The 21,845-nt window shown below is 58.2% G+C and overlaps 2 protein-coding genes across 2 annotated transcripts in view; both read right to left on the bottom strand.

The window, feature by feature from the left end:
* Positions 1–927: 927 nt before the first annotated feature.
* Positions 928–5,753, bottom strand: HPS1 (HPS1 biogenesis of lysosomal organelles complex 3 subunit 1). Its single transcript, XM_058810553.1, has 18 exons — positions 5,566–5,753; positions 5,334–5,471; positions 5,110–5,252; positions 4,777–4,885; positions 4,413–4,573; positions 4,230–4,332; positions 4,021–4,098; positions 3,861–3,930; positions 3,688–3,755; positions 2,969–3,136; positions 2,718–2,894; positions 2,581–2,648; positions 2,324–2,446; positions 2,158–2,222; positions 1,818–1,963; positions 1,608–1,721; positions 1,397–1,479; positions 928–1,142 (listed from the first exon to the last, which is right to left on the bottom strand). The coding sequence occupies exons 1-18, from the start codon at positions 5,662–5,664 to the stop codon at positions 980–982; spliced, it is 2,076 nt and encodes a 691-aa protein (XP_058666536.1). The 5' UTR covers positions 5,665–5,753; the 3' UTR covers positions 928–979.
* A 1,186-nt stretch (positions 5,754–6,939) lies between these two features.
* The window catches only part of HPSE2 (heparanase 2 (inactive)), a 104,086-nt gene continuing 89,180 nt past the window's right edge, over positions 6,940–21,845 (bottom strand). The window contains exons 7-12 of the mRNA XM_058810733.1: positions 20,320–20,413; positions 17,865–17,971; positions 16,952–17,066; positions 8,286–8,431; positions 7,188–7,334; positions 6,940–7,105 (exon numbers count right to left, since the gene is read on the bottom strand). Of these exons, the coding sequence (XP_058666716.1) occupies positions 6,940–7,105; positions 7,188–7,334; positions 8,286–8,431; positions 16,952–17,066; positions 17,865–17,971; positions 20,320–20,413 (775 nt within the window). The remainder of the gene's footprint in view (positions 7,106–7,187; positions 7,335–8,285; positions 8,432–16,951; positions 17,067–17,864; positions 17,972–20,319; positions 20,414–21,845) is intronic.

Here is a 21,845-nt window from a genome sequence, read left to right as displayed (position 1 = left end):
GGTTCCGCAGGTGCTAGGGGGTCCCCAGGCTGTGCTCCAGGACGGTGCTGAGCAGGCAGGCGGGGGCCTGAGAGCCCCCTGCCCCAGCTCCTGTGGTGCTCCAGGGATGAGCCAGAGGCATATGGCTGGGATGATGGGCCAAGCATGGCAGGACAGAAGGAGTTTGCCCCCCCCCACAGCCCTGAAAGCAGCAGAAGGGGCAGTTTGGGAATGAGCATGGCTTTGAATCCAGAACTGTTGCTCAGCAGGGCGAATTCCAGCTCAGCAGGATGGGGCAAAGGCCCTGTCATGGTCCAGTGCTGCCTGAATTGCTGTCCCCAGCTCCAGCGAGTGGCATGGGAGCAAAAAGGGACAGTGGCTACGTGAGTCCCTTGGGGCTGGCCTCATTCCCAGCTGTACTTGAGGTTTGGAGTGCACTGAGCCCAGACGTGCCTGGGAAACACATAAGCTGCCTCGGGATTTACTCGCTGTTCCCAGCTAAGCTCAGAGCTGTGGCTAACTGGTGCCTGGGTGTGGGAAAGGGAGTGCAGGATGGGCTGCACCTCTCCAGAGCCTGCCAAACCTCTGAGGGCCCTGCACCCCACATTTGGGAGTGAGGGGGAAGGGGAATGCACCCTAGACCATTGCTTCACTCAGGTTTGGCTACATTATCTCAATCTCTGGCCAAAGCCTGGCAGCAATGCCAAGCTAACATTTAAAATCCTGCTCTGGAAATGCACTTTTCAGCAAGACAGTGATTTGCCAGCAACCTCTCGGTCCCACTCTCTGTCCCCAGAGGCTGCTGGGTGGCAGTCATAAGCATGGGGAGCAGGAAAAGGGACAGTGTCAGCCCTGGCCAGGCTGAAGGATGGGAGGCTTGCCTGTCCCTGCCTACAGGCACAATCCACAGCATGGCACACAGACGCTGAGAAAGCAACCCAGGCTCTGGGAGCACCCACACACCCACTTTAATCCCAGCCCCAAGGCGGCTGGAGGCAGCTCAGAGCAGAGGGATGCGGGATGGCTCCCAGAGGCGCCGGGCCAAGTCATAGGCCTGCTGCACCACCAGCTCGGAGGGGATGATGCCCAGGTGCAAGGTCAGCAGCTCATAGCACTTCACTACCTCTGCCTGGTGGTTCTTGCTGTAATAACGCAGCAACTTCCTGCGGAGGAGAAGACAGGGGCTTGGCAGGTACAGTGCACACAGACAACCCCTTCCAACAACCTTCCCTCTGTAAAGCACTTTGCAAGGACACATCCCCACGGACTCTGCCACCCAAGCCCACCAAAACCATGGCACCAGGCTGGGAGATGGGCTGGTGCAACTCCGCTGGCATCCTGGCATCACCCCCAGGGACCCGTGTGCCATCACAGCTTTGAGTCCTGGTGCCAAACCACAGGGCTGGCAACTGCTCACCTGTAGTAGTCCCCTGCAAGCATCCCAATGGGAGCAGAATCATCAGACAGGACTGGTACCTCCATCACCTCCAGCTTGTAGCCCTGGGGAGAAATGACAGCAGAGGGCAGGAGCTGGGATGGGACCACTGAGCAGTCAGAGCTGACTAGGCCTGCAGCCCTGCTCCCTGCCCCAGAGAAAGAGAGCTCAGCCCCTTCCTGGCCCCACATACCATCTCATTCTCAAACCAGAGGAAGTAGGAGCAGCAGTAGTCACCATCCTGCAGCATCAGTGTTGTATAGCCCTTCTGCAGGTATCGCCGGGCCAGCGTGATCAGGGACCACACCTGGGGGACAAGGGACACCTGAAGCCTGAGCAGAAACCCCTCCAATTTCCACCCTCTTCTGCGGTTCCCATCCCACACCTACCCCATGAACAGTACCTTTTTCTTGATGAAGGTGGCCAGGGGACTCTTGCCCAGCTCTGAGCTGGACTTCTCTGTCACACTGAGTGATGGTGCCATCATTTGTCCAGCTGTGCGGTCCACATAGATGAAGTGCACCAGGCCAGGGAAGTCCTCCAGGTACGTGGGATAGGTTAAGGGTGTCCAACAACTTTGGTGCCCTTCTAGGACAGCCCCTGAGCCTCGGGAAACCACCTTTGCCCACTACATTCCTCCCCTTAATCCTGGTGCTGGGAGACAGGGTCCCACTCCCACGTCTGCTACCCCCTCAGGGACACCCCAGTGGCAGGCTGGCTCCCCAGTTGCAGGGATGGGTATGACACCATGGTGATATTGCGCCTGCTCTTCACCAGCAGGAAGTCCCGCCAGTCCAGCAGCTTCTCCCTGCCGAGAAGAGGCACGGTGAGAGGCCAGGACCCACAAGCCCCAGCAGAGCTGGGTGTGGGGCAGCCCCCTGGCGATGCTGACCGTCCCCCTGCACTCACCTCATCAGTTTCTGAGCACGGTCCCGCAGCCCTTGGGACAGGCTGTGGCCAGCAGAGGTCAGGAAGAGCTGGCGGTACACGGAGCAGAGCTGCCGCTTCACGTTGGCCACTGACTGCAGCAGCCTGAGCCAGGGGACACAGACAGAGCCGAGCTTGGACACTGGGTCCCCAGCACTGCAGGGACAGCTGTGCTCGTCCCCGGGATGGGACAGATCCCTGCCTGTCCCAGAGATTTTCCCTGGCTTCCTGCTACTCACTCTAGGGAGCTCCCAGGCTCACTCCGTGAAAATATCTTGTTCTTAAAGTCCAACCAGGTGTTCTGCAACTAGAAAGAGACAGGATGGTGTCAGGCTGTGGAGAAAACAGGACAGGGTCCTCATGTCCCCACGCCCACCTGGATGTCCTGTCCACTCAGCTTCTTCACAAATTTGTCCATGCGCTGCCGCAGCTCAGCGAGGAATGGGTAGGAGCGTGCGACTCCCACCTCTGGTCCCTCTTCCAGCTTCCTCTCCAGCACCAAGAAACCATCCAGCAGTTGGTACAAGGTGATGGCCACCTGGGTCATGGGGCCCTGCCAGGGAAAGGAGAGATGGGTCAGGCAGGACCTAGTCCCACCCAGCTCCCCTCACCTCAGAGACAGCTCACCTTGGTCAGCAGCACAAGGGAGATGCCTGGCCAGAGCGGGAGGCAGTGCATGGTGTGTGGCAGCAAGGGGCAGTAACCTTCCCGCAGGCTGGCATCCAGAAAGATCCTTCTGGGGTTTGAAGCTTCAGGGACCAGAGGCCCCAAGGTCTGCAGCAAGTCCTCTGCCATCTGGGAAGACAGGGGAGATACTGAGTCCCCTGTGGGGATGAGGGAGCTCGCACAGAGAATGCTCTGTAGGGATGCAGCATTGCCTTGAAAGCTGCAACCAGGCAAGACAGAATCAAAAGAGCTGGAGGGGCCATGTAGCAAAAGATCAGCAGTGAGGAAAGTGCCCAGGGACCCCAAAGGAGCAGCAGAGAAGAAGAAGACTGTTGCAAAGACAAAGGTTCCAAATGCCTTAAACCGGGGCCAGTGTTTGCTTGCAGTGTGTGAGGTGTTGCAGCATCCATCAGGGAAGCAGCCCAGAAAGCCCAGCGGCAGCAGAGGGAGACACTGGACTGCTCTGAGGCAGCCCCGCTCCCTCTCTGCTGTGACAGCTTGTTGTAAAATGCCCAGAGAAGGAGATCAGAGCTGTCACAAATATGCACAACATGGGCGACACGGAGTACCCACAGCTGCAGCACAGCAAGAGAGAGTGATGAGGACCAGAAACTGCAAAAGGCACTGGGGCAGGTCTGTGAGGTGTGGAGCTGGGAGGTGTTGCAGGACTCTGGGCTCACCTGGACATCTGCAGCATCCACCTCCCCAATGCTCAGCATCTCAGCACCCTCTGACCAGCTCTCACTGCCTGCAGAGAACATGGCAGGGCACCCTTCCAGCCCCCACACCAGAGCCCTGGGCCTCTGCAGGGCTGGGGGTGTGGGGCACGGCTGCTGCCCAGCTGGGCACTCACCTGTACTGTGCCCGCCTGGCGAGGGCTCAGGTGTGTAGTACACCTCAGGCACAGAGAGATCATCTGTGTCCTGCCAGCAATAACAAATGGGTCAGCATACGGCGATACAGGCAGCCCTCCCAGCAATCCCACCCTGCAACTCCTGATCTGAAGGACTCACTTGGTCATCTGAGTCCTTCTCTGCAGCTCCATGGGAGCCAGGGCCACTCACAGGGATGCTCTCACTTCTCTTGGGTCCCTGAGGGAGAACATTCCCTGCTGTGGGCTTTCAAAAAGAGAGAAAACCCCCCCTAAGCCCCAGCTGTCAAGGCATCACCCCATGATGGGAGCACCCTGACTTGCTGCACCCCCAGGCCTGCTCTGAAGCACCTGTGGGCCAAGATCCTCCTCAGCACTCTGGCTGGGGTACAGGTCCTGAACCAGGAGGATGAGGACGAGCAGGTCGGCAGGGCGGATGGAGCTGGCGTTGCGGCTGCAGGACAGAGAAGGGCAGGGTCAGCTGGGAGGACACACGGCTGCCCTGGGGAGGGAGCGTGGTGGGACCGGGCACACCTGGAGTAGAAGGCCAGCAGCTTGGTGTGTACCAGGAGGAAGGCATGGCCCACTTCATCCCCGCCACGCTCGGGGCTGGTGTTGATGTGCTGCACCACTTGTCGCTCCAGGAACTCGATGCACTGCTCACACAGCTGAGGATGGATCAGCCGCTCCACGGCCTGGGGTGCAGGAGGAGGGGAGGCTGCTGAGCTTCCTCAGCCCCAGCCTTGCAGTCCTAGGGGCAGGTCTGAGCTTCCACTGCTCCAGGGAGCTGCCCTAAAGTCCCCAGCCTACTGCCTTTTCCCACATCCTGGGACTCCATGCAGCCTCCCACCAAAAGTGGAACACCCCAAAAGTGAGGGACAGCGCAGATCACTGGTACCTCCACTGCAAAGCTCTGGTCCTCCTCCCGCAGGTGGCTGTAGGTCTCCAGCAGGCCCCGCAGCAGGCTCCACACGCGCTCCCGCTGCTCCGAATCAGCCGGCCGCAACCTGCAGCGTCACAGAGGGTAAACAGACAGCTGGCTGTCACCTCCCCGCGTGGGACTGACACACCAAAACCCAGCTGTAGCCCAGCAGGCAGGGGGTCCTGCTGCAAAGAGGGGGTCCCAGCTGGAGACCCCACTCCCAGCCCCCAGTGCTGCATGAGGGCAGCCCAGGGCAGCCCCCCCAGCAGCCCGACATGCCAGCCTGTGCCGGGGGCTGTGCCTGCTCACTCCTTGCGGATGAGGTGCGAGTCGAGCGTGACGAGGCCACAGTGAGCCTCCACCAAGCGCCGCAGCACGAAGAGCGTCCGGCGCAGGTCGTCCTCGCTCTGCGTCCCGTCGCCGTTCACTGCGATGTACAGGCAGTCCCCGAACTGCAAACGGCAGCGGGGTCAAGCGGGGTCAAGCGGTCCCTGGTCCCCGGTGCCGCTCAGGGGTCCCGGTGCCGGTCCTACCATGTGCAGGACGTGGAGGTGCCGCCCGCCCTCGGTGGCGAAGCAGGTATAGGTGTCGGAGAGCTTCTCCAGCAGCGCGGCGCAGGAAATGATCAGGGGGGCGAAGAGGGTGTTGAGGCTGTCCTCCAGCGCCGGGCCCTGCGCCACACTCTCCCGGTCAGGGCCCACGCGCGACCGCGCACCCCGCGCCCCCTTCCCGCACCCGCACCCGCGCCGCCCCGTCCCGCCCCACCTGCCCGGCGTGGGACGACCGCAGCCGGCGGAGGAAGGCGGCATCGGCCCAGTAGAAGAGCAGCTCGGCCGCGGTGCTGGCGATCAGGACGCAGCGCATGGTCCGCGGCCGGGGGGAACACCGGCACCGGGACAGGGCGGCTGCACCGGGACACCGGCACCGGGCGGCTCCACCCGCCCCGCGCCGCTTCCTGCTCCGCCGCGCGTGACCGCCGCGCCCACGCGCGCAGCGCCCCCGGCGGCCCGGAGCGGCACCGCACCGTGTGACAGCCGCACCGCACCGTGTGACAGCGGCACCGCACCGTGTGACAGCGGCACCGTGTGACCCCGGCGCCGCACCGTGTGACAGCGGCACCGCACCGTGTGACAGCGGCACCGCACCGTGTGACAGAGGCACCGTGTGACCCCGGCGCCGCACCGTGCGACAGCGGCACCGCACCGTGCGACAGCGGCACCGCACCGTGTGACAGCGGCACCGTGTGACCCCAGCACCGCACCGTGCGACAGCGGCACGGCACCTGTGACAGCGGCACCGTGTGACAGCGGCGCCTTACCGTGCGACCGCGGCGCTGCACCGTGACAGCAGCACCGGTCCCGCCCGCCCGGCCCGGCCCGGTCCGCGGCGGACAGAAGACGCCGGCGCGGTTGAGAGCCCAACTTTATTACACCTCCGGTAGCGCCTGGCCGCGTCGCAGCTGCTCCTGCCCGCGACACCGCCACTCTCCCGGGCAGGACACGCTCTCGGCCCGCCGCTTCGGGATGTATAATTTAATTATCAACATTTCCCGCCGCGGAGCCCGAGCTCGCTCGCCCGGGGCGGCCCCCGGCGCTTCCTCCCCTCCCCTGCCCCGCCCCGCCCCGCCCGGCGCATCCCGCGGCGGGCCAGGCCGGCTGGCGGCATCCCGGCGGCAGCAGAGGGAGCTGCTTCCATGCGCTTGCTGCACCGGAGCACTGCCCGCCGCCGGGGAGGGGGTCCGGCTGCTGCAGGGGTCGTCCCGAGGGGCAGCGGGACCAGGGGGTCGGGGAGGGTGTTCGTCCCGGGATATACCGGGGCTCAGCACCCCAACCTTCCCTGCAGCCAGTGGGCATCAGGGCCCGGCTGCTTCTCGCAGCTCACAGGACGGCGGATGGCAGGCCCTGCAAGTTGGCTGTCGCACTGCTCTGGCGGGATGGTGGCCAGGGCACGTGGAGCTCTGCGGTCACAGGGCAGGATGGTCCCAAGCGGGAGGACATCCTGGGGGTGAGGATGAGGGCACGGCGTGGAGCTGCCCAGCACGGCCCAACGGCGAGGCTGCGTGGGCTGCCGAGGAGGCAGCGTGACCTGGGCAGTGCACAGGGGCAGGAGCGGGGCTGGCGAGTCCCTGCTGGGCCCAGGCTATCGGTACCGACAGGCCAGCGCGTTCACATTCTTCACCACGTAGAAGCTCATAGTCAGCGGGGGGATGACCAGGGTGCGGCCGGCCCGCAGCGGGCGAGGCTTCAGCTCGGGGAGAGTCCCGTCATCCACCATGGCCAGCGGCTGCCCGTTGAGCTGGACCGACCTGAGGGACCAGGAGAGGGTCAGCGCAGTGGCACTGAGGGTGCGACAGTGGTGGCAGTCCCAGCCACCGGCATCAAACTTACTTGGAGTGCAGCCCATCCTTGCCATAGGGCTGCAGCAGGTACTGGTGGACAATCTTATCCCGCAGCGTCCCTGCCAGCTTGATTTTCTTCCGGGAGCGGTGGAGGTTGATGATGTAAAGGGTGATGGATCCCCGGACATAGTTGTGACTGCAAAGGGGAGAGTGGGAGGTGAGGGCTGCACTGCCATGTCCTCAGCGAGCATTGCCTCCAGGAAGGGGCTTGGGGGTCTCTGTAAGAACTGGCCTCGTGCAGGCATCCAGATTCACATCATATCCTGCTGCCCCTTCACGGGGAGATGCCACCTTCCCATCATGAAGCCTGGTTCTGAGGCGACACCTTTCGACCCCCCTCTTTAGCCAGCAGTGACACGGCACAAGAGAACGCTGCCACAGTGTCCAGAGGGGGGGGGGGGGCAAGAACAGAGTGTCAGTCCCAGGACGGCCCCAGCCCCCCATCCCCCCAAACCTTGCAAGGAGGAGGCTGAGAACGGAGGGGAGCTCTGTGCGTCTGCCCCCGCCACCCCAGGCATCTGACAGACAGGTCCAGACACTGATCCTCTGTCCCTGCCTAATCGGGCAGTCCCAAACAAAGGCTATAAAGCACTTTGCACCTGTCAGTTACTAGACAAGGTTTCCTACCGAGCTGGAGGCATGTTGAAAGCATCTGGACTGTGTAAAGAAACAGTCTCTCCTCCTCCACAATAGCAACTTGTGTCCGCGGAGGAGGTGGCCGCCCCCCCGGCTCGCTGAGGTGCTTTCAAAGACCTTATCAGAGAAACAATAACCAGGCCAGGCTCCCCAGCAGCCCGGCCCGGGTAACCCGAGCGAGCGAGCGGGGCCCCTCGTGTGAAATCCACTCCCTTGATCTCCGCTGCCCGGCGGCTCCGGCACCACCGGCCCCGTTCCCAGGCGCGGGCTCGCCACCATTTTCATCGGAGGCATGGCCATTCCCGCACTGCACTGTAACAGCGGCCAGAGCAGGACCCGAGCGAGCATCCTGGGAAGGCGACCTGCACCCAGCGTGTCCTTGCTGGCCCCCACCTCCTGTGGGTGCCACTGATCCCACCCTGTGACCCTGAGCCCTCCTCGCTCCGCTCACTTGTGGTAGCTGGTGCAGTGCGCGTAGATGCGGAGCTTGTCGCGGATGACTCTGCCGGGCCGGGGCTTCCTCTGCAGGCCGGCCACGTGGATCGCCAGCACCTTGGGACCAATGAGGCGCTTGTAAAGCAGGGACAGCCAGTAGTCCTGGGGGGCAGAGGGGACAGTCAGCAGCACAACAGCCCCCCCCTACTCACAGAGGGCGTGGGCAGGAAAGGCTGGCTCCCCTGCTTGCAGCCTGGCGAAATTTTGGCTGTTGGGGTGAAAATGTTGTGTGCCAGATGTCTGCCTTGGGATGAGCTCTTTTTGTGCACTCCAAGCCATAATGGCATGGATGTTTCCAGGAAAGAGATTCAGGGAGGAATTCACTGCCCATGCTGAGAGACACGAGTACCCTCTTAAGGAGCTCAGATCGTGGCTGGGTTGCAGAGCATGGGAAGCAGCATGAGCGTCCTTGCACATACCCATGGACCAACACACAGCCGTGCTGTGGACCTGCACACCAGCTCCAGCTGATGCTCACAGGCTGGTGATGTCTCTGGAGCAGGCTCTTCCCCCACTCTCTACACAGAGCTGGAGCACATCAGAACTCTCCTCTGCTCTTTGTCTCTATTTGTGGCACACTGCCTTTTGGGACTGCTGAGGGTGCTCAGCTTCCCAGAGGTATTTCCCCCATTTTAAAGCCTCCTGTGGAGCATGGGGAAGCCAAGCTCAAGAAAGAGGAAATGCTTAGGCCCTATACACATGCATAAGTGATGCAGCCTTAATTACGTCACCACACACAGCTTTTTCCCGCAGGGCACGGCCTCGCACGGCACACAGGATGGGCCCCAGGCCCCGGGGAGGGAGCTGAGGCTGTGTGGGCCCCCCTCTCATCCGCTGCAGGAGCTGGGAGGTGTGTGGTAAATGAAGCAGGGTTGTGGGAAGGGAAAGGGCAGGCTCAGGCCCTCGCCTGCTGTTCTGCAGGATGGGCCTCTGGCCCCGCTGCTGCTCCAGGCACGGCAGGTGGTGCTGGGAAGATGGAGCCTCTGGCCCAGCTAAGGGTACACAGCTTTTCTGAGAAAAACCGTGCAGGTGCCATGGGATGGGTAAGATAGTCAGCAGTGATTTAGGGTGAATGTGCAGTATTTCAGCACAGTTAGTGCCTCCAGGGCAGTGCAGGAACCACTGTGTCCCTCCAACATCTGCAGGAGATGAGGGGAGAGCAGTGCTTTTACCTCGCCTTGCTGGCAAAGCTAGCTCCAAAGTCTCAGTTTCAAGAAGGATGTGAAAATACCAGAGAGAGTTCAAAGGAGGGCCAGAAAAATGACCCAGGGTTTGAACAGGAGACATCAGCACTGGCCTCAAGGCACTTGAGCTCTTCAGCTCACTGCAGGGAAGCACTGAGGACAGCTGCAGCTTTTCGCATCATCACAAATTTGCTTGTGTGAGGGGCCCAAATCATGTTATTTGCAATAAATTACCAGGGCCTGGTGACACCAAGCACTTGGATGATGAATTACACACACACACCTAGCATGACTGAAACAAACCTACTGAGGGCAGACACTTTCCCCAGCTGGGCTGGTGCTCCAGGGCTGCTCCTTCCGCTGGCATGAGTGAAGCCCAGCCAAAACCATGCCAGGGCTGCTGGGCTTCCCAGAGCTACCAGCTCCAGTTCAATGGTACCAGCTTGGGAAATAGTTGTTCTTGAAACCCAGCTGCAACCAGGGTGGCTTTTCCATTGAGCAGTGACCTCTTCCTCAGCCCTGACAGCAGCTGGCACCTGCTGCCATGTGGCACACCCTGTGCAAGCAAGTTCCCCCGGCTGGCAGTGCCCACATACCCCTTGCAAAGTGTGGTGCTGGACATCCTGTCAGGGGCAGCCTCAGCCAGGCCCAGGGAGACAGGTTTGTCCAACCAGTGCAACTGCAGAAAGGATTTGTCTTTTGGAGTCACAGAAGACTCTTGTTGTGAGGGCTGAGGAATACAGCTGCAGCAGTAGAGGAGGGATAGCAGGGAGAAATCTGGTTTGTTATTAGTCCCATGGGAATCAAGGGATCTTTCTTGGTTTAAATGCTTTGCAGAGCCATCAAGCCGTACTGCAGGTGAGGAGCACCTGAAGGCAGAGCCTTCCTGTGCCTCAGAAGCTCTCCTGTCTGGGACCCCTGATTTGTGGGCAGGAGGGGAGCTTGTGTTGAGTGAGCTGATGTGCAGAAGGGAGCCTCACCTTCTGAGCCCCATGGGGACAGTGAAGACATACAAGTTTTCCACTAGAGAGGGAAAGCCCAGAGGGTCCTATGTGATCTCTTGGCACAGTTTACTTCATTGCAGAAGTTTTAGAGACTTTAGCTTTTGGAAACAAGGTTGATTAGGCAGGCTCTGAGGCAGAGCTGTTAGCCAGACCCTTCTGTCTGCAGAGCCATCATGAGAAGGGCAGGAGTTATCCTTGCACTCTCTCCTACAGACAGCAAAGCAGCTCTGCTGCCCACCTGAATTTGTTCAGCTCTGTGCTCTCCACGTGTGAGATGTTTCCATAACCAGAAAACCAGAGCAAAAGAGCCATAGCCCTTCAGTCTCCTGGGAACTGTAACCAACAAAGACAGTTGTATTTCAAACAATTTCTTCCTCTGTGCCTTATGCACACTCGAGTTTCAGCAGCCTGTTACAGAGAGCTGCAGTCCTGCACCTCCATCTGCATTTTTCCACAGTCCAAGCAACCTGTTTGGAGATAAGGGCTGGCTGGTCTGGACACCACAGGACAGAGGGCTTTGCTCTTTCACCCCTTTGTTGAGCCTGATGGCTTGTTTTTGACAAAAGCATCCTACAGAAAAGTAGTGATTGTGGTTGTGAAGATCCGGAGGGATGGAGAAGCTGCCACTTCCCAGGGAGCCTGTTCCAGCACTTATATATCCACACTGTTAACAGCCCCACTCCGTATTTGTGTCTTGAATTTGTCTGGCTTCAGCTTCCAACCAGTGGTTCTTGTTCTTGCCTTTTCCACAAGATTAAAGAGATTCTCAGCATCCAAAGCTTTCTCCCCACGGAGGTCCTTACATCCTGTTCAAGCCATAGCTGCTTGTTCCTCCAGCAAGGCTGGATAATGCTGCTTTTAACATTATCCCTGAGTTTTATGTGCTTCTTAAGTGGGAGTTCAAGGTTTTCTCAGCCAAACCCCTTGCAAGGTCCTGTGACAAGCAGAGTGGGGCAGGGCCTCATCTCAAAGGGAACAACATTTTCTGAAGTCAAAATGATCAGCTTCAGACACTAGTGCTGCCTTCATGAGCTCTCATGCCCCCACCCTCAGGGACATGATCTGTTTGCTGTTTTGTGTGTGGAGGTTGTGGAGAAATGAGCAGTCCCTATAACGTTTGCTGCTGTACTGGGGAGTCTGCGGGTGAGCACCACAGGGGACACTCCAGAGATGGTCTGTGAATGGGGACAAGGTTCCTTCTAGCCCCAAACAAGGGGGCTTCAAGTGGACTAACCTGCCAGAGGCACCACCAGGGGAGGAGGAGGCAGCACACAGACATGCTGCCCAAGGGGCCCCTTGCCTCTTCCCTCTGCTCTGCCCCTGCTGGGCAGGACAGACCTTTGCTTTGATCCAGACACCACTGCCCATGAAAGGTCAGCTGATGCTGGCCAATCCCTCTTTTGCTGAGCCACATCCCAGCAGTGCCCCACCACCAGTCCTCTGAAGCTGCTGACGTCTCTGCCTGGGCATCTGCTGCTTTCCCTGTGCTGATCCTCTTCCTTCCTGCTCTAACGGCTGCAAACACTTCATCTCACACCACTCTTTCCTGCGTTGCCTTATGCCTTTACATCTTCCTGCAGCTTTCTTCTCAAGCAAGTGATCTGCAGCAGAATTCTTACAGTGGGAGTGGCAGCCACAGGAATTGCTGCCAGGCATTGGTGGCACCGAGGGGACAGCCTGCCCAGCAAACAGGAGAGTGCTGAGTAGGACGTGAACCCTGCCTACTGCCCAGCACAGCCTGCCTCCAGCCAGTGGCCTCCCCACCTTCTTGGGATCTGAGCGGATGGAGGAACAGCCAAATCTCTCTTTTGTCATCACCTCTCCCTAACAGGGTCCAGGCCATGCAGGCTACAGGAAGGGAGCGGAGTTGCCAGATCAGAGGGCTTGGAAACCAAATGCAATTCTTCTGTTTCCTGTTCTTCCAGAGCACCAATCCACTCTGGGAATGGTCTTTCTGTCCCACCTCGTCCACAGCCCTGGGCTGGCTCTGTGACCAAGCTGGGCAGGTTTAGCACTACCATGGTGCCTCTGGAGATGTGAGGCGTGGCTGTGTCCATCCTTGCAAGACCAAGCTGCTGCTGCCAGTCCCAGATAGATTTTGTTTCTGCCCCAGACTCCAGTACAGGAGGAACAGCCCAGATCCAGCTCTGCACATGTCTTGCAGCTCCAGTGGGTGGGTGCCAGAGCTGCTAGCATAGCTTTGATCCATTTGAGAGTCCATGAATATGCACTTCAGAGTGCACCAAGAGGGAAAGGCTCCTTAACCCACTGTTAAAGCAGAGTTTAGCTGCTTTAAATCTGTCTCCTCATTCATGGATCCAACAATCCTCAGAGCCAACCTGGAACTCCTGGAAGGAGAAAGGGTGCAGAAAGCAGACAATGCCTCAGTCCCTGAGACATGATGGAAAGGACAGGGCAGGGGAGTGAATGCTCTGCTCAAACCTGCTCCAGGCAGTTGTGCCAAGGCTCTCTGGAAGACTTCCACAGGGCACTATTTCCTCTCTGCCCTTCAGCAGACCATGCTTTAGCTTGACATTGCATGGGAGAGCTTTTCCCCAGTGCACACCTGAACTGCCCGGGACTTCATCCCTCCCATCTGTGGCCAGAGCAAACATCCTCTAACAACAGTTCCTGCCAATCCCTGCCTCTCCCACCCCTTCCCTGTCTGCAGGCATCACTCCCACCAGATTCAGTGCTCTAGCGTGCAGGGCAGATGGGGGTGCCAGACGCCCGCGCACAGATTTACAGTCCTCAGGAACAGCTTCCATGTGTGTGTGCAAGCTCCATTGAACCTGCTCCCTCTCCCCAACCTTTGTCACTCCCAGACTTGGGCCTGTGCCTCTGCCTGCATGGCACACGGTCCCAGACAGTGACCCAGAGCCGAGGGTCCCCGCGGGGAGCAGCAGCCGCGCTCCTGCCCCGGTGCTCGGCTCAGCGCGGTGGCACTGAGGGATGTGCAGAGGGGCGGGTGCAGCAGCAGGGCTGAACCCCGCTGGGCCCGGGGTGGGCATGGGCACAGTTGGGCGGGTGCAGCAGCAGGGCTGAACCCCGCTGGGCCCGGGGTGGGCATGGGCACAGCTGGCGAGGACCCGGCCCCCGCAGGCCTGGCCAGGGGAGCGCAGGGGCGGGAGAGGGACAGACCGGGGGACGGCCGGGACCCTCTGCTGCAATTAGCGGCGCCTCCTGCCAAGGCAGCTCCGCTAATGAGCGCACCGGGGAGCGAGTACGTGCAACAGGCGGAGCACGGCCGGGGACCCGCTCCCGCTCCTGGCACCTCACCGAGGGCCCCTTGCCTCCTTGGGCCCGGAAACTGAGGGGGCCCAACCCATCCCCTAATGCGGAGATGCTCGGGACAGGTCAGACAGACCTGATATGAGCCCAGGGTCCTCCCTCCTCCAGGACAGACAGTGATGTTCTTTCCCATTGAGTTCTCCTCAGTGCCTTTGGGCAAAGCCAGGGAGGTGAAAAATCACCCGCAGCATCCAAGTATCTGATCACAGCACCATTGGGCACAGCCCTTCGCACTGCTGTGATGCTTTCTCAAGGACACCATCAATTCACAGGCAATATCATATTGTCTTCTACCACCACAGATGAGCAGGCAGCCCCTGCTGTCCATTCACCCTTGATCCCTCTGGGACTTTCTCATCCTGCATATGAATCTTGTATGCAGAAAAGAACTTTAAGTGTCTACTGAACTCAGTATCTCCCTGCCCAGAGTCATTAGACGAAGGTCCATGAGGAGCCACAGGAAATGGAAGTCTGTTTTCCAGCTTTGGCTTTTCCATGGGGTATGTGTTCCTCAAGCCCTGCCTAGAAATATGCCCAAGTTTTTTTCTCTGCATAGATATAACCTTACAGCATTGTACATTAAAGGAGTAGAAATCAATAATAAGGATGGATAGAAAAAGAGGTGAGTACCACGTGGAAGAGCACTGAAAAACGTCTTTAACATTCTGTAAGAATCTGAAGAGAAATCTCATGTCTGCCTGGGGTGAAATAAATGTATTGCTTCCCTCTGGACTGTTTCAGAGAGATATTAAGGAAAGAGAGATAGAGTATGCACGTTGCATGCCTGAAATGGTCCTAGAGGTACTGTATGCTGGATCAGCATTTCAAAGGCACTGCCCTGTGACGAGCAAATATTAGTGCTGCTCCTGCCCTCCTTCCCTGCACTCCTTACTCCCACACATGTACAGGTTTAAGTGCAGGCAGGCAGACTGATGTACCTGCATAAGGCTTTATTTGAAGGGCTTCTCTGACTATTATACAGCTGACTGCTCCAATCACTCAGTAAGAAAAAGCACTCCAACCATACATGAAAATGTTATCTCAAAAATAACAAGGCAGTAAAACACTTGAGCTCAGAGGGACAGTGGACAGCCAATTCTGGCAACCAGAATGGGCACTCAAGCTGCCCTTCTATGGGTGAAGGACCTGGAGGGACACACAAGGATCACGTCTCTTGCAAGACGTCCCAAAAAGGCACAAGATGCCGCTCAGCTTGTGAGTCAGCTGAGTATGGGAAGCCCAGCAGAGATGTGAGCATCTTCCTAATTTCACTGCAAAGCTTCGGTGCCTGCTGCCACCTGAGACCATCCTCTTATTGGACAAGCAGGCATCAGCAGGGGTAGGGAGGAGAAGGAGGTGCAAGGGCGGCTCTGGGGAGCCCGGGCCTGGCTCCCAGCTCCCCGAGGAGCTGTGATTGATGCCGTGGCGGTGCAGCCCTTCTCTCAGCAGGCAGCTGAGAGCTGCCTCACGCCCAGCCGGCGTGCGGAAACCTCTTTGTCATAGCAGCTAATGAGCAGATTGTATTTCACAGCGCCGGCCCCGCACAGGTACAGCCAGCGGCTTTTATCTCCTGACAGCTCCCACGGGAAAAGAGCAGCCGCCGTCCCGCCGAGCGGGTCACCGCCCGGTCTTGCCGGGCTTTACGGTGCTTGCAGCTTTTTAAAACCCTTTGTGGGTTTTCACCTGTCCGTGGCTCTTTTATAGCACAGGAGTGGAGGGAAAGGGGTTGTGGAAGCACCTGCCTGAGTTTGTGCAGGAGCACAGGGGTGGGATGTGGGATCAGCGCTGACGAACATGGGAGAGTAAGGAAACAATCATGACAGCAACTGGCACCTCACTTATTGGGAGACTTATCTTTAAAACAACACCAAAATCCAAGTTAAAGACTTCCATTATGTTTAACAGCCTGGGGTTTATTCCTCTAACTCCTTCCCTGGCTCTAATCCCATTCTGAACTGCATTCCTTCTCAGCTGATATCTGGGACTGCTGCCCTGCTGTGCCAGGAGAGCTGGCCATGAGCATCATCTACCACCTGTGCCAGGAGAGCTGGCCACACCCTTGTGCACCCAGCAGGCAGGAGCTGGCCCGCACCCACCCAGCCAGGAGCAATCCAGGGGCCCTGAAGCCCTGGGAAATGGGGTGATGTGGCTTGATCAGGGAAATCCAGGCTCTTCAGGAGAAATCCATCGAGCTGTGAGCTCAGGTTCATTTCAGACAAAGCTCAAAGCCCCCTGGGCTGGGCCCCAGAGCTGGCAGGTGTGTTTGCTGGAAGGCTGCATGTGGGAACACACCAAGGTGCCCCAGGAGATACCCAAAGCAGTAGAGGCATGACCACGCTCTCCTGCTCACTGATTTGCTCTCTGGAGCCAGTCTGATGCTCAGGGATGCTGTTTTCATTGCCTGAGCAGGGAGAGCCGGCTGAGATGCAGCTCCCTCAGACTTTGCTCCCCTGCAGCCACCCCTGAGATCCCAGCACAGCACCAAGGGCAGGCTCACAGTGTCAGGGTTGTGCACATCTCCAACAGGGATCCCCAGCCTGCTGGCAGTGTCTGCTGGGTCATGAACCAATAAATCCCTTCTAGGAGAGATGCAGAGCACCCAGCTGCTCTGCCAGGCTCTCTGCTTGCAAGGCAGTATATTTACTAACCCCCATAGGAACAGGAAACCTGCTGCTTTTAACAGGATTTTTCATATGGTTTCCTTATCAGCACCATGTGTTCTGGGAGTTCCCCTCTGCCCAGGTGTTGCTGAGGAGTGAGGGATGTTGTGGGGCACTGATGAGATCACTGCTCACTGTGGAGCTTTCACCTTGGTGCTGATGGTCCAGCCTGGCTTCCCTCGGCCAGCACCCCATCCACCCCTCCAACTCTCCAGCCTGCCCTGGTGCCCCTCAGTGGTACCAGCCTCCCTCCTGTGCCACAGCCCTGGGGCATCAGAGAAAATTTCAGCTACAGAGGTATCGCTCTCCCATCTGCCTCCAGCATGTTGCACTTGACATGAACCAACATCTCCTATTAGCACTGTCAGGAACAGACCTGGAAAATTCATTTCCCAGCAGACTTCAGAGAGACCACAAGGAGAGAATCCCCCCAAACGTGCAGGGAGCAGCCAGCAGCAGCACGACAGCCCTGGGCAGACCTACCGGCAAGGGGTTGAAGTTCTGGTCCACCAGGTGGTTGTGGCCGTGGTCGAGGAAGGAGTGGCGCACCACCACGTCGATGCCCTGGCTGGCCAGCAGCCCCAGCGTGTTCAGCCACCTGGGGACAGAGGGAACAGAGCCAGGGCACCATGGGGGGGCAGGGGGCACCATGGAGGGGGGGAACACTGGGGGGGACTGCCTGGTCCCAGTGGCACAGCTGCTCTCATGCATACGACCTGATCCCTGCTCCAGCACCTGAGCTGAAGCCTCCTGGTGGTGTTATGAACTGGATCCCACTATCCCTGTCCCAGAAACTCTGCATGTCTCTTCCCCTGCCCCAGCTGTGCCCAGCTTGCACGTCCCAAACCTGTGCCTTAGCCCCTGTGTGCACCCCAATATCTCAGCCCTCTGCCCAGAGGTGCTCCCCCAGCCTGTCAGCACTCTGCACCCTCTGTCTGAGCAGGGCAGAGCAGACCTTTGCACTGGCCTGTCTTCTCACACTCCCTGGGCAAGATCTTCAATTCTTACAGCCTGCCACAGCCTGATAGCCTAGGCATGTCCCTGTGCTTCCCTGCAAATTTAGATAATCTTCCTCCATCTTTCATGATCACAGCCAGCTCTGAAGGTCTGGACTGGGGCTTTGCAGCAGGATGTCCAGGCCATGGGGCTGTGCCAGTGGACAAGCCCCAGGAACCAGGAATGGTGTCTTCAAAGGAGAGAAAATGGAAAGCAGAGCTGAGGAGGGCTAATAGGTATTAAATGGAGAATTTAACAATACTCAGGCTGCCAGGGAGTACTGAGGGGGTCTCTGGGCCTGGAGCTTGCCCTCTTCCAGCTGCAGTGCCTTTGCAGCACCTCAGCCTGCAGAGCCCATGGGGTGGCAGTGCCCTGGGGGTGGCAAGCCAGTGTCACTCACAGGAACCCAGCTGCATATGAGTCGGAGAGGTTGTTCATGCCTCCAGCTGAGGTCATGCCAACACCTTCCAGCCAGATCTTCTTCCCTGGTGTGTACGTGTTCACTACCTGTGTGAGAGACAAAAGCAACAAAAATTACTCTGCTGCACCTGTGACTTAAAGCCAAGCCAGACATCTCTTGTCTCATGGGAAGACTTGTGCAGACCTTTGGTGGTGCTGCTGCTGGACAGTCAGTGCCTGCCTGGCCATGGCATGTCTCTCTGTGTCCTTACCTTGGCTGGGTGGGGGGACACTATTCCTCACTCTTTCCTTCCACTGCCAACACGTCCACTCGTATCTTCTGGAGCTGCTCCCAAACGTACTGTCATGTTCCCAGTCCCAGATCCTGCTCTTCCCCTGTGGTGTCCCCATGCACTCTGGCCCACACACTGCCCTCTCATGTCACCTTAGCACCTGTCAAGGTGGCTGCCATCCGTGGGTAGCCCCTGAGCCCCAATGGGACAGTCAGTGCCACAGCTGAGCAGGGGCTGCTTTGGCACCTGAGTGGTCCATGGCACAGGTGGGACATGCAGGTCTGAGCATGCTGGCCCACCCTTCAGCAGTGCAGACACCTGTGGGATGTTCAGCTGGCCAGAGCTGCCCTCTCCCAACCCGAGAACCTTCGGCACCACACCCTGTCCCCTCTCCTGCAGTCGCACTTCTCCAGGCTGGGTGACAAGCTCCCAAGACCAGATGTCTGCAAACCCAGGAATGCTCTGAGCAGCCTGATGGATCCTGCCCTGTTAGTGAGGAGCGCTGGAATGTGCTGGATGGACTGGGATCCCTCAAAGATGTTAAATAGGCCAGCTCTGGGCTGCCTCCCACTCACAGCCTGTGAGAGCCGGCAGCCCTGCCTGAAGCCCCAGAGGTGTTGGCATCCTGCCTGTAATTATCTAAGCCCGCCACCTTCCCGGCTGGAGAGGAAGCAATAAAACAGGCAAGTGGACAAGTCCAGCTGCTCTAATCAGCCCCGGCAGGATGCAGGGACTCAGAGCCAAGCTGGAGGCCATTAGCACCCAGTGCTGTGCTTTTGCTCAGCCTCACTGGCATTCCCAGGAGAGCCCTCCCCAGCCCTACCCTGTGCACACCAAATTCTGGCCCATGGGTGAGAGGGCTCCCCTAAACTGCACCAAGGGCAGCTCCTGGCTGCTTCTGCTCTGGGAGTGGATGGATTCCCACTCCGTTCCCAGCAGGTTCCAACCTGCAGCAGGGGTGGGATACATGTCACCACTTTTGGCAATGCATTGTACCTGTGGGGGCTGGGTCAGCTGGTGCCGCTCGCTTGCCCCACTGTGATTCCATTGTGCCATGCCTCCCCCACAGCAGGAGTATCATCCACACACATGGATGACTCCCAGCTTGTGCCAGAGGGCTCAGCAAGGAGCTTCTCTCCTCCAGCTCTGCTGCACTGACCCTCTCATCCCCTTTCCCAGGGCCTCTTTGAGTTGTTTACTCATTCTATGGTTTCTCCCTGCAGGAATTACAAGTGAGACATTGTGGTGAGTGGTAAGATTTGAAAATCTAGACAAGACAGATGGATGGACATCTCCTCTAGTCCCTAAGGCCTTTTTCACTCACTAGGTGTTCCTTATTTCTTCCAGGACTGACAGCTGAGTGTGTCAGTCTCAGCCCTGGCCCCTCTATCAGCCAAAGCAGAGGGACCTTGCAGAGCCCCTGCCATGTATCCCATTGTTAGAGATGTGAGCTGGATCCCCTGGACAGGGAGGAAAGGAGCACTCACGAGCCAGCCATGGACTCTGACACCACGGGCCAGCAACAGCTGGGTTTTCTGACACAGTCAAAGCATGATTATCAGGAAAAAAGGACACTAGTTCATAATGGTCACAATTCTCCACCAGTGAGGATCACTCTGGGAATGCAACTGTCACTGCTTTGCAAGCAACATTCCCAGGCATACTGTGAGCAAGATGTGGTGGTAGGAGCCCCTCCTGAGCACACATGGCACTGGCTGCGCTCAGGGAGGTTTGGTACCATCTGGCTGCTCCCTCCTCTCCTTGTTCTGGGGAGCAGGCTCAGTTTCACCCTCATTACAGACAGATGGGAGTCTCAAGCCAGTGGCTGCCTTGGCAGGGCCTTGCATTGCATGGTGTTTTCTGCTGCCCTGTGTCCCAGCACACCTGCACAGCCCATGCTGTGCTGCAGCCTGTGGGCACTTCCCTCACAGCCCAGCACACACCCCACCCTGGGGCCAGGCTTTGTGCTGCCTGGTGTCTCAGTCCTGCCCTGAACAGGGCTGGCTGCACTTTCCCTGGGAGCAGAGCAGCCACTCTCCCTCCCTGCCCCAGCCCAGCTGCCCTGGGAGCTGTGCATGCTGAGCCCTGGCCACGAGCTGTGCCCCAGGCAGGCACTGCAGCCACGCTGTCCCCTCAGCCCTGCAGACCCTTTGCCTTGCTCACCTTCTGGATTTTCCTGATCTGGTCTGACAGAGTGTCTAACAGCCGTGTTTTCAGGAAGTCTGTCACCTTGGCCACTCGACCATCTATGTAGTAACTGGAAGGGAAATAAGAAGACAAGGTCAGAAGTTGGAAGTGTCTCTGTCCCCAACCATGTCCTCCTGTTCTGCTGGTGCCCCATACCAAGATGCTTCCTTTGCTCTGAGGAGTCCCTGCTTGCACCCTGTCCTGTCGTGGCCCTCTGGCCATGCCTGTCTGGCAGATGCTCAGTCTGGCAGATTTCAGTCTCCAAAACAGGATGTAAGGTGGACACACCCTAAACACTGAGCATCCTGCACTTCAGGAGCCATGGGAAGTTTTGCGATTTCTTAACTTTTGCTGGTGAAACTCTGGGGGTAGTATTCTAAAGGCTGGGAGCGAAATGCCACCTGCAAAGGCTTTGCAGCCCTCTTGCACAACCTACACCTTCCTTGCTTGCTCTTCCACAAAAATCCTCAGCTGAATCCCTCTGTCAAGAGAGTTGTGGCTGTTAGCAGCAGAGGAAGTCCTGCTCTCACAGAAATACCTTCTGGCCTAGGAATGCCAGGGAGTGTTTCCCATACAGGGATTCCTGCTCTCCATGTGCTTGATTTTATGAAGTACAGCTACAGTGCTGCCCATAACAATGTGAATCATCTGTCTCTAAGTGTGAGAGGAAGGCTCTGAAATGTCTCACTGCTGTCTCCTGGCTCTGGGACATAAGGTGAAGCATTCTGTCCTGGCTGCACACATCCTATGTCAAGAGGGAATCCCAACCTGCTCCTCCTGAGGGAGAGTCTTGGGCTGTCACCTCTCCTCCATGCAAAGGGAAATGGCAGCCCTTGTACATCTCCCAGAGGCTCCTGCCAGTCTTGCAGGGAGCAGGATGCCTGCTGCAGCATGCACTGGCATACCCCTGGGCCAGCCCTTTTTCTGATAAACAGGCTTTGCAAGAGAAACTTTATGAACCTTCTCCCAAATCTGCATTGTGTATCAGCCACTCACCCCAGCAAGCCCCAGAGAATGTCAGAGCCACGTTGGGGGGATGGAGGTTCCCAGGAACAGCAGCAGCTCTGGCTGGGGCTGGTGGGGCTGACTCATTGCCTCTGATCCCTCATTGGAACTTCATGCACTCGGATTTCACCAGAGTTGCACAGAGCCCTCTCCCTCCCTGCAGACCTCAGAGCAGCTGTGGGTGCTGGGATGCACAATGAGCTGAAGACCTGGGCTCTGAGGAAAGGTGGATTCACCTTTCCAGGCCTGCTTTCTCCCTGACATGCATCTCATCTGCAGCAGTGAGCACCTGCAGCAGTTGTAGTGGCTGATTCACTTGGGTACTGGAATGCAGGAGCAACCCCAAAGGATGCCGTGGGCTAACAGCCTCTGACAGAGCACCTGGCACATGTGCAGCATGCATGAGTGCTTGGAGAGGATTTTGTGTCTCACTGCTCCAAGTCCCTAACTGTCCCAGAGCAGAATTTTGTTACAGGCTCAACTTGCAAATGCATTCA

Source organism: Ammospiza caudacuta, chromosome 9, assembly GCF_027887145.1.
Source record: "Ammospiza caudacuta isolate bAmmCau1 chromosome 9, bAmmCau1.pri, whole genome shotgun sequence".
NCBI classification, from domain to species: Eukaryota; Metazoa; Chordata; class Aves; order Passeriformes; family Passerellidae; genus Ammospiza; species Ammospiza caudacuta.
The sequence above is the reverse complement of the archived record's forward strand: the minus strand, read 5'-3'. Positions and strand labels throughout refer to the sequence as shown.